This window comes from Nansenia antarctica, assembly GCF_963989245.1.
Source record: "Nansenia antarctica genome assembly, chromosome: 8".
Classification (NCBI taxonomy): domain Eukaryota; kingdom Metazoa; phylum Chordata; class Actinopteri; order Argentiniformes; family Microstomatidae; genus Nansenia; species Nansenia antarctica.
Window position 1 is genome coordinate 20162641 of NC_137678.1, and position 11667 is coordinate 20174307.

At 44.9% G+C, this 11667-nt stretch overlaps 1 protein-coding gene across 1 annotated transcript in view; it reads right to left on the reverse strand.

The window, feature by feature from the left end:
• Positions 1-3508: 3508 nt before the first annotated feature.
• The window catches only part of LOC308164007 (differentially expressed in FDCP 6 homolog), a gene marked incomplete at both ends in the record, with an annotated part of 27001 nt that continues 18842 nt past the window's right edge, over positions 3509-11667 (reverse strand). Inside the window, one exon of the mRNA XM_080538174.1 lies at positions 3509-3589. Within this exon, the coding sequence (XP_080394300.1) occupies positions 3509-3589 (81 nt within the window). The remainder of the gene's footprint in view (positions 3590-11667) is intronic.

Here is an 11667-nt window from a genome sequence, read left to right on the forward strand (position 1 = left end):
CACCCCTAACAGACCCACATAATCTCCCACCTTCTCCCCCTTCTCATTTTCTAACTCCCTAATATAGTTTCTTTCCTGTCTCTTCTTCTCCAACCCCAGAAAGAAGGAAGTGCTCTTTTCTCCCTCCAGCGCATACTTTGCTCTGCTCCTCACCATGGCTCCCTCACATTTCCTCTTAACACACTGACCCAATTCCCCCTCAATTTTCTAATATTCAGCTACATCATGATTTGGATTTTGCTCGCATAATTTAAATTCTGTTTCCAATCGTTCTTGCAATACCCTCCCCTCTTGTTTCTGCAAAAAACTCCTTTGCCGTGCATATCTCACACACACTGTCCGTATTTTTCTTTTCACATTCTCCCACCATTTACAAATATCAGTTTCCATCAATGGATCTTCCAATTCCCTCACAATACATCCCCCCACCCTACACTGCAACAACTCCTCCCTTAGCATGCTAGAATTTAAGCACCACACCCCTCCCCCTCTTTCCTCCCTTCCCACCCCCATATTCACTTTGAGCACTGCATGGTCACTCAGACCAGTAAAATTATAATCTACCCTGTTAATACACCCCAAAATATCATTCTTAACTAAACACAAATCAATTCTACTCCATTTCATTTCTCCCATCACCACCTGTCTTCTAGAGCTCTGTTGTGCATTTGCATTCCCTGCCCTCCAACAATCAACCAAAAGATTTTCCTCTATTAAATTAAACAAAAAATTCCTAGACATATCTTGCCTAAAACATGAAGTGTCTAGCCTTGTACAGTGTACATTAAAGTCTCCAATAACTAAACATTTCCCCTGACATAATGGTTTTAATTTTACAAAAAAATCCTTCCTCTCCCTCTTATTATTTGGTGCATATATATTAAATAATTGGTACATTTCATTGTTATGCTCAAACTCTACCCCAAGGGGTCTCCCACCACCATCATTATAGATACTCTTCATTTTAGTCACATTCCTGGCCAGAATTGCCACTCCACAAGCTCTCTCAGTCCCATGATTAACAAAGATCTTCTCCGACCAGTACTTTTTAACATGTATCATGCTGTCCACTGTCCAATGTGTCTCTTGTACACATAATATGTCCGCCTTCACTGATAGCATCATCATCTGCATTTTCAAGTCCTTTCTTAATCCATTTGCATTAAATGATGCTATCAGCATGAATAGATAAAGAAGAAAAGCAATGCACCCCATCATTTTGTTGGCTCACCTTTCTTCTTCCTTCTGCCTTTCTCTCCTCCTCCTCCTCCCTCCTCAGCCAGGGGACGCTTTCCCAACGAAGTGGTAGGTTGTCTCCCAGCAGCTCCTCCTGTCTCCATCTCCACCGCATCCTCCCTCGGCGTCACTCGGGCCGAGCCTGTCACCAATGGGGTCACACCTGTCCCAAAGACCAGGCCTCCGGAGACAGCGACCCGCACACCCGACCCACCGGAGTCTTCGCCCTGGGACGGGGTAGGCGCCTTGCCGACCCCCACTCCGCCCGTCTGCGAATCCTCCTGCGTCTGGCCGTCCTCCACCGTAACATCGTCATAGGTGTCACCCATCTGGTCCGCTCCCGTCATCCTTGGGTCTTCCTCACCCTCTCCGCCCTCCTCCGCATCACTGCTCTCCAGGTCTGGCATGTCCCCCTCTCCGTCTGCCTCTGGTGCTGCTTCACTTTCCTGCCCGGTCTGATCGCCCTCCTCCTCCTCCGCCTCTGGTGCTGCTCCACTTTCCTGCCCGGTCTGCTCGCCCTCCTCCTCCGCTCCGCATTTGCAGTCCCGCGGTTGTCTCCAGCAGCCCTTGCACATGGTGAGGGGACATTCCCTTTTATAATGCCCCTGCTCGCAGCAATTGTGGCATATGAATTCTGGACACTCGCGGATCACATGCCCCTCCTTGATGCAAAGACGACACACCCTCTTTTGCCTGTCATGGATAACGCGGAAATATTCCGTGCCCTCCAGCGTCGAAACGCTTTCGTCGTGTATGGCAGGGACTGGACCTGATCGGTGAACTCCACCTTGCAGAATCTGGTCCCGTCCACTATCTCAGTCCCCGGCCACATCCTCCTCTTAATTGGGGAAACCGCGTTTACCCTCCATAGGTGTAATTTATCTAGAATGTCACTGTCCTCTATATAAACTGGTAAGTTCATGAATGATACGACTAGTTCATTTTTGTTCATGTCTCTTGCCAGTATTCTACGGTTTTTGATTTTGAACCCATCTATCAGCTTCTCCTTTCCCTTCAAATGGCTCATTGTCACTTCATATTTTCCGGGTGACTTGTATCGACAGCCGATTACAGTCCCACATACTGCCTTTATCCCACGCAATAACTCCATCATTGTTACTTTATCCTCCCCGACAATCTCCACTCCTACCGTCAGCTCTTTCCCGTACATTGTTGTTTTCCCGTTTATGCCATCATCACTTGTCGTTGTCTTATCCGTTCCATGTTTATTATCCATTATCAGTCAAGAAAAAAGCGATTTACGTCCCCCAACCAGCACTAAGCTGTCGGGGGAACGCACTCCAAAACGAAACCGAAATTAAATTGAAAAAAACAAATACGCATAAACAGAAAACAAAGAATTAAACAAGCAAAACGTTTTCACTCTCAAACACCAGTCCTCTGAGCTCAGGCAATCACACCTGCTCCCACTCACACTGATTGAATCCAGCGCCTTAGACCGCTCGGCCACTCTACCCCTTAGTCCCAGCAGAAGATAGTCAAAACTCTTTCTGGGTTTAAGGATCTGATGAGAAAAGGGACTAGGCCAATAGCCTAGCAAGATGAGGGAGCTGAGTTTTTAAGCTGGAGAAGAATACTAAATTCTATTGATGGAGATCACAGTGCTATTAGTTATATAATGCCTAGCTTGTATTGGGACAGCTTCTTTAAAGATGGCAGTGGTGGGATTTGAACCCACACCTCCAGAGAGACTGGAGCCTAAATCCAGCACCTTAGACCGCTCGGCCACGCTACCTGACTGTAGGCCTTTTAAAGCTGAGCCTGCCACTCTCCCTTTTAATGGACTTTAATGGAGTCGAGAAAAGGGTTTGGAGAATCGGAACAGCCACAAACCCTCTGCACCCCACCTCCACTGGGCGGACTTCAGTGTTCCAGCCGCGGTGTTGTGCTTCGGCGGCGAGCTCAGCATAGCGTAGATGTTTCCGCTCGTAAGCTTCATCCACTGCGTCCTCCCAGGGTACGGTTAGTTCAATGATGTACACCTTTTTTAGAGAAGGGGACCAGAGAACCAAGTCAGGTCTCAGCGTGGTTATGGCGATCTCTTTAGGAAACACAAGCTGTCATCCAATATCAGTCAGCATCTTCCAGTCGCGGGCCAACCGTAGCTGGCCTCGCTCAGATGGTGTCGAGCTGCTCCTGGTAACCTTTGCCCCCTCATGGACAAAGGTAATTGCCTGTTGGTGGTTGGATGCTGATGGCGGTAGGGAGTTGGTGGCAGCTCGTTTGTCCTCCAGGGTGGATGCAAAGATCTTCAGGACTTGGTTGTGACGCCACGTGTAGCGTCCTTGGGCAAGACTAGTTTTGCATCCTGAAAGAATGTGCCTGAGGGTGGCTGGCGTGGAACAAAGGGCACACCCCGGGTCTTCACCATACCACTGGCCAAGGTTACCTGGTGTTGGAAGGACGTCGTATGTAGCTCTGATAATAAAGCTCAACTGCCTCGCTTCCATGGCCCACATGTCCTTCCAGCTAATCTTCCTCCTCTCCACACTGTCCCACCGCGTCCACTGTCCCTGCTTGGCCAGAGAGACTGCCTTGGCCCATCTTCCAGCCTCCTCCTGATGGTGTACTTCCTCCACCACCATCTTCCTCCGTTCTGGTGCTGTGGCCTTACTCCAAGCAGGGCGAGCAGCTGTTAGCCCGAAGCCTATAATATAATATATAACCCTGACTAACCACTCATACATATACAGTATATATATATATAACCCTAACCACTCAAACATACATATATATATATAATATATAACCCTGACTAACCACTCAAACGTACATATTTGGGTCCTGGGGAAGCCCCGCCCTGAGGGCACACACACACACACACACACACACACACAGACACACACATACTCACACACACACACACACACACATACTCACATACTCACACACACATACTCACACACACACACACACACACACACACACAGACACACACACACACACACACACACTCACACACTCACACTCACACTCACACACACACACATACACACACATACACACACATACTCACACACACACACACACACACACACATACACACACTCTCACACACACGCACACACACACACATACTCACACACATACTCAGGTTCTGTCCTTCACAGAGTCCACACTGGGAACATCACACATGGAATAGTCTGAGTGTGTGTGTGTGTGTGTGTGTGTGTGTGTGTGTGTGGGAGTGTGGGAGTGAAAGTATGTATGTGTGAGTCTTCTCTCTACACAAATAATAAAACACAGGACAGAATTGTGTTTTGAGAAAAGCAGGTTCCAGCAGGTGAAAGAGACACTTGGTTAACACAAGAGCAGCTAACACAAATGGTTATGTACTACGCAGAACTAGGCTTGTAACTGGTAAAAGAATGTTTTCTTATCGGGCTGTCAAGCTGTGGAATGCTTTACCTGATTCCATTAGGTGGTTATCAAAAAAACTATTCAACAAATGCACTTTTGTCAGATGCAGGGTTAGGGTTAGATGCAGGTTTGTCAGATACAGCCAGCATTTTATCAAAGACATTTATAGCATTTTGAATTGGCTTATTTATTCAACATTGACATTTTATATGAAACTAATAATAATTCAGATTCTGTGTTTAAGAACCTGATATCATGCTGAAACAGGAATGCACTTAACTAAGCAGCACATCACAGATCATGTCAGTGCAGCAGACTCACAAGTTCAGCAGTTCTGTGAGTTTTCCAGACAGGTGGAACCCTGCCGCTGCCTCCTTCAGATCAAGGCCATCCTCCTCCTCCTCTTTCTCACACACACACACACACACACACACACACACACACACACACACACACACACACAATAATGACGAGTAAAACCACTGACCACTGATTTCGTATAACGTATGTTTCACACAAAGGGTGAAGAAAATCAGTGTCCCTGTTTCTTGTGTAACCCTCTCCTGAGGTACTATTTCAATAAATTAAGATGTAACAGGATTCTGAGTCTTAGCTGTTGATGGTGAACTGACTAACTCTCTTCTTGCTTACAAACAAATCAGATAAGTGTATGTAATTGTAAGTCCCCATAAACCAAGTAAGCATATAAACCCATATACAAACAAAATACAAAGGACAGCAATTTAGAAGGAATAGCAAAAATATGTTTTTTTTATTTTAGGTATATGCTGTGCTATACTATGTGTGTGCTATACTATGTGTGTGCTATACTATGTGTGTGCTATACTATGTGTAGGCCATGTGTTGGTATGTAAGCTGGTATGTGTGTGTGTTTGTGTGTGTGTGTTTGTGTGTGTGTGTGTGTGTATGCAAAACAAAATAATAAAGAAAGTCCAGAGTTCTAGATTCACAGTTTGAGGTCTGCCAAGTGCTTGGGTTTTGTTGGTGCACATATGAAAGAAAGATAAGTCCGGGGTATCAATGATACTGTAACTCCCAATGACTCACGGTGCCATGTGGAGGTGAAGCAGATCTGGTAGCGACAAAGTCAGATGAGTTGGGTTGACGCGTTGCACACGCGGACTCAGTCCTGACGGCAGCCATGTGGATAACAACCCTCTGGTTCAGTCTGATAACAATCCTCTGGTTCAGTCTGATAACAATCCTCTGGTTCAGTCTGGATGTGGATAACACTCCTCTGGTTCAGTCTGGGGTACAAGTCGCTGCTCCGGTAGCAGGCAGAACGTTGTACACGGTACACGTTTATCATGAATGAAAAATAACAAACCGGCTAACCCTTTAAACTGAAACAAAAACCTGAAATTGCTAAACGTCAAACAACAGTCCAAACTTAAATAACAAGATAGTAATACATCGTTGTCGCACGCTCTCCAAACACACAGCCAACTCTGCCACAGGTGTCTGTGGTTTCCTCTCACTCATTCAATCATCTGTCACGCCCCCGTGCACTTCCTCAAACTAAACAACATTTATACAAATTAATCAATGGGCAGAAAGAGTGATACTATAGGCATACATGACTTGCACTGGGCAAAAGAATGACACCACCATGCATGATCACTAGTGTAGTGTTTGGCAAACTGTTGCGTAGCTGAGTGAGCATTGGTAGATCCTACTAGTACAGACTTTACACTCACACAGGCATTCTCTCTCTCGCTGATCTCCTTATCTCAGGTTCTGGATTCACTACACTTGTCTTTATGAATGAGTTAACATTATTTATTTTAAATGATTGAGATCAAAACAATGTACATTGAATGAACAATACTGTTTAATTGCGAGTCCTCAGGAAATACCACCTCAGACAGGAGCTGCTTGTGACCTTCTACCGCTGCACAGTGGAGAGCATCCTCACCTACTGCATCTGCGTGTGGTTCTCCAGCTGCACAGCCGCAGAGAGGAAAGCGCTACAGAGAGTCGTGAGATCGGCCCAGAAGATCATCGGCGCCCCCCTCCCCTCTCTGGAAGAGCTGTACAACACACGCTGCCTCAGGAAGGCCTCCAAGATCTCCAGAGACCCATCCCACCCTGGGTACGAACACTTTGTTCGGCTGCGCTCAGGCAGGCGGTTCAGGACCATGTTCGCACGGACAAATAGACTGAAGCTCAGCTTCTACCCTAGGGCCAATCAGGCCCTGAACACAGCAAAGACCTAGGTTCTTGGCCCTGGACAATCTAGACAATTTGATGGCAGCTACTAGATTGTAATCAAGTGTAATACTGAAACACAACTGTGAACATTTCAAACCTGCAAACTGCGACACTTTAAATGAATGTGCAACAATACTATGTGCAATATGACAACCCTTGTGTACATAAGGTTCAGAGATAGGAAATGTCAGGATATTTATAGCATAGCATAGAGTACAGCACAGTGTTTTATTGTATAGTATAGTAGTATAGTATAGTAGATAGTGTACATAGCCTTTATTTATGTCAACCAGCTCTTTTCCCTTCTTGTTTTTTAGTCTTTTTTACAAGCACCAGGGGAGCCCCCCCTCCTAAATTTCGTTGTATGGTACCTGTACTGTATTAATGACAATAAAGACCATTCATTCATTCATTTACGTAGCACTCATCTGATACACTGCAATACTAATGCTATGCTATGCTCTGAAGTTCAAAAATGCAAATCAAAATTTGTGAAACACTTAAACGAAGATCTCAAAACCCACTTTGAGAAAATTAAAAAACAATGCAACAAACTATGCAATCAGGTAATTACCATGACCAAATCTGCTAAGAAAAAATACCTCGATAACAAAATCGAAGAAAACTTAACCAAACCACGTGACCTTTGGAAGCTACTTAATAGCCAACTAGGTTGCAGTCAAAAACTCAAAACCAGGTCTACAAACATCAGCATAAAATCTGGAGATTCTCTCTTTACAGACAAGCTGGATGTGGCTAAGTGCTTAAACACTTTCTTTACAACCATAGCCACTAAATTAGTTAACAATCTACCACCCCACTCAGGGCGTTATGGTGTAGAGCACATCCGTGCGTTCTACAATAAACTGGGTGTACGCAAAGATGATTTTAAACTCTCCATGGTGTCAAACGATGAGGTGTTTAAAAAGCTGGGCGCTCTACACTCAGAAAAGGCCACGGGCCATGACAATATTCCAGCCAGATTTCTAAAAGACTCAGCTGCCTCCATTACCCCAATCATCACCCACATAATAAACCTCTCCATCAAACAGGGACACGTCCCCCTTGACTTTAAAATAGCAAGGGTAACCCCACTGTATAAAAAAGGAAGCAAATTAGACCCAGGCAACTACCGACCTGTTTCTATTCTTAATTCCATCTCGAAACTTATGGAAAAAATAGTTTATGAACAGGTTGATAGGTACCTTACCGAAAAAAATCTGATGTATGAATTTCAATCAGGATTCAGAACATCCCATTCCACTGACACATGCCTTCTCTATTTGAACGACCACATCAACCATGAGGTGGACTCGGGCAAGTACTGCGGCATGGTCATGCTGGACCTCCAGAAGGCCTTCGACACAGTAGATCACCACATATTGTTAGATAAACTGAAAGCAATTGGGTTTGATAGAACATCGGTGAGCTGGATGCAATCCTACTTAGAGGGGAGGGAACAGGTGGTTAGTGTGAACGGAACACTGTCCCCCCCCCCTCCCAGTGACCTGCGGCGTTCCACAAGGAAGCATATTGGGACCTTTACTGTTCCTAATATATGTGAATGACATGTCATCAGCATGTGATTGCAATTTGTTCCTGTTCGCGGATGACTCGGCTCTGCTGGTCTCTGACAGGGACATATTGCAGGTGGAAAAAGCGCTAAGCACTGAACTGAGTAGAATCTGCATCTGGCTAGCTGACAATAAACTATCAATACACCTAGGTAAAACTGAAACCATCCTATACGGATCCCCATCTAAACTCAGAAAGGCTGAACATTTTAAAATAAAAGTGGGTAACATTAATATCACAAGAAAAGAGGATATTACATACCTGGGCTCCATCTTAGAGGCAAATCTTTCCGGAGATAAAATGGCAGCAAAAGTAATCAAAAAAGTGAACCATAGAACTAGATTCTTGTACAGGATATCCTCACTTGTCAGTAAAAACACACTGAGGACCCTATCAGGAGCTCTCATTCAATGTCACTTCGACTATGCCGTAACATCATGGTACTATAGAACCACAAAGGCCCATAAAACAAGACTCCAGACAGCCCAAAATAAACTGGTTAGGCTTCTGCTAGGCCTCAACCCTAGGACACATCTAACCGCTGCTCATTTTTTGAGCCTTGATTGGCTACGAGTAGTTGACAGAGTGCAGCAGCTTGCACTGGGCCTGGTCTTCAAGATACGCTACACCACAAAGACACCCAAGTACCTGTCAACATACTTCCAAAAAGTGAACAACGTCCACACATACAACACCAGAGGAAGCTCCACGAACCGCGTTCAACCGCGTTGCACCACACACAAGGGGTTAAACTCGTTTGCAAACTATGCAGTAAAAATGTGGAACGCCCTTCCTATAATCTTAAAGGAGTGCAAAACACTGCCCACCTTCAAAACCACTCTCAAAAAACATTTACAGGAGGCTGCAATCCGTAACTGGACCCTCTAAATCAAAAATCAGATTAAAAGACCCGAACTACCCACTGTACATACTTTGTGTTTTGTCCCCCGCCCCCACCTGTGGTGTATGTCCCCACCTGTCCTACCCGCTGTACATACCTTATGTTTTGTTGTATTGTTCTTCCCATGATGGATGTATTTTTATCTTGTAGATAGTAATAGTTATTTGTCTGTATTATCTTGTAGATAGTACTAGTTTGTTTTGTCTGTCTTACATGTAACGATGAATTGAGAATCAAGGACCCCAATTGAAATAAGCCAGTGGCTTTCTTGGGTTTTTATCCTGTTAGTTGACATTGTATGTAATATGTACTTTCATGTACCTACTTCTGCAAATCTTCTAATAAAGTTTTCAATCAATCAATCAATTGGATGAATGTATGCGCAGCGCGAGCGCAGCGCAGCGCGAGCAGACTTAGAGCGACTGAACGCTGAATGCCATGATTTCCATTGAAAAAAACATTCATCCAAGGACAGTTTTAGTTTGACAAAAAGGCCCTTTTTGTTTGGTGGCCCCAAGCAATTGCCTTGGTTGCCTCTATGGACGGGGCGCCTCTGCATGCACACGCACACATGCACACGCACACATGCACACGCACACATGCACACGCACACATGCACACGCACGCACAAGGTGGATGTAAATTCAAGAATTCAAGTCAAGAATTGAAAAGTCTGATTCTTCAGAGTTTCAAACTCATGGCTGAAATGGAATTATTCACAACTCGACTTGTAAATAAAGGGTTAGGGTTAGGACGTCCAAGAGTGACTTGTCCAGTTTGCAGCAGTGCGTCTTGTTGAAGTAGTGTTACCATGGCAACAGGGGCACCACAGCCTTTAGTTTTTTCAACAATTTCAAAAGTGAATTGCACACAACGACCACCAGGGGGCGGCAGACAGCATGTAGTGACACGTCTAGTGCTTCTGGATACTGCATCCAACGCAAAACTGTATGGAGGAATTGTCCAACTGTGTGTGTGTGTGTGTGTGTGTGTGTGTGTGTGTGTGTGTGTGTGTGTGTGTGTGTGTCTGTGTGTGTGTGTGTGTGTGTGTCTGTGTGTGTGTGTGTGTGTGTGTGTGTCTGTGTGTGTGTCTGTGTGTGTCTGTGTGTGTATGTGTGTGTGTGTGTGTCTGTGTGTGTGTGTCTGTGTGTGTGTGTGTGTGTGTGTGTTTGTGTGTGTGTGTGTGTGTCTGTGTGTGTGTGTGTGTGTGTGCGTGTGTGTGTGTCTGTGTGTCTGTGTGTGTGTCTGTGTGTGTGTGTGTGTGTCTGTGTGTGTCTGTGTGTGTGTGTGTCTGTGTGTCTTTGTGTGTGTGTGTGTGTGTGTGTGTCTGTGTGTGTGTGTGTCTGTGTGTGTGTTTCTATGAATGTGCGGCCAAACAAAGCTCACTTGAAGGAGCATACTTTTACACTTGTGCAATATGACAACCCTCGTGTACATAAGGTTCAGAGATAGGAAATGTTAGGATATTTATAGCATAGCATAGAGTACAGCACAGTGTTTTATTTGTATAGTATAGTAGTATAGTATAGTAGATAGTGTACATAGCCTTTATTTATGTAAACCAGCTCTTTTTCCCTTCTTGTTTTTAGTCTTTTTCCTAGCACCAGGGGAGCCCCCCCTACTAAATGTCGTTGTATGGTACCTGTACTGTATTAATGACAATAAAGACCATTCATTCATTCATTCATTCATTCATTCATTCATTCATTCATTCATTCATTCATTCATTCACACTTGAAATCCTGGGCAGCGAGAGCATTGTAGAAACGTAGGGTTAGGCAAAGACATGAGCACACATCATATCTCAATCATCCTAAGACTAACTAGAAAATAGCAGAAATCACCCTGCACACATTGAAAGGTTTGGTATTGCATTTTAGGCTTAAGAAGAAACTGTATTGATGCAATTGTTCATGGCATGCAATGCATGCTACTTAAATGTATTCAAATGGAAGATTTGTTGTGGAGAATGCAAGAATACAGCTTACTGTTATGAAGTGTAGTTATTTCCAGATATTTTCAGATAACCTCCTGTTGTGAAATATAGCCTAATGTTTTTTCAGATAAACAGTTATTAACAGTATGGTCCTAACAGAACTGTGACAGTGTGCTGTGGTCACGGTGTTGGAGGAGTTTCAGTGTAAAGGATCAGCCAGCAGGGGGTGCAGGGCCTCACCCTCTCTGCCTCCTCCTCCTCTCCTCCTCCTCCACCTCACCCTCTCCACCTCACCCTCTCTGCCTCCTCCTCCTCTCCTCCTCACCCTCTCCTCCTCCTCCTCTCCTCCTCCTCCTCCTCCTCTCCTCCTCCTCTCCTCCTCACCCTCTCCTCCTCCTCTCCTCCT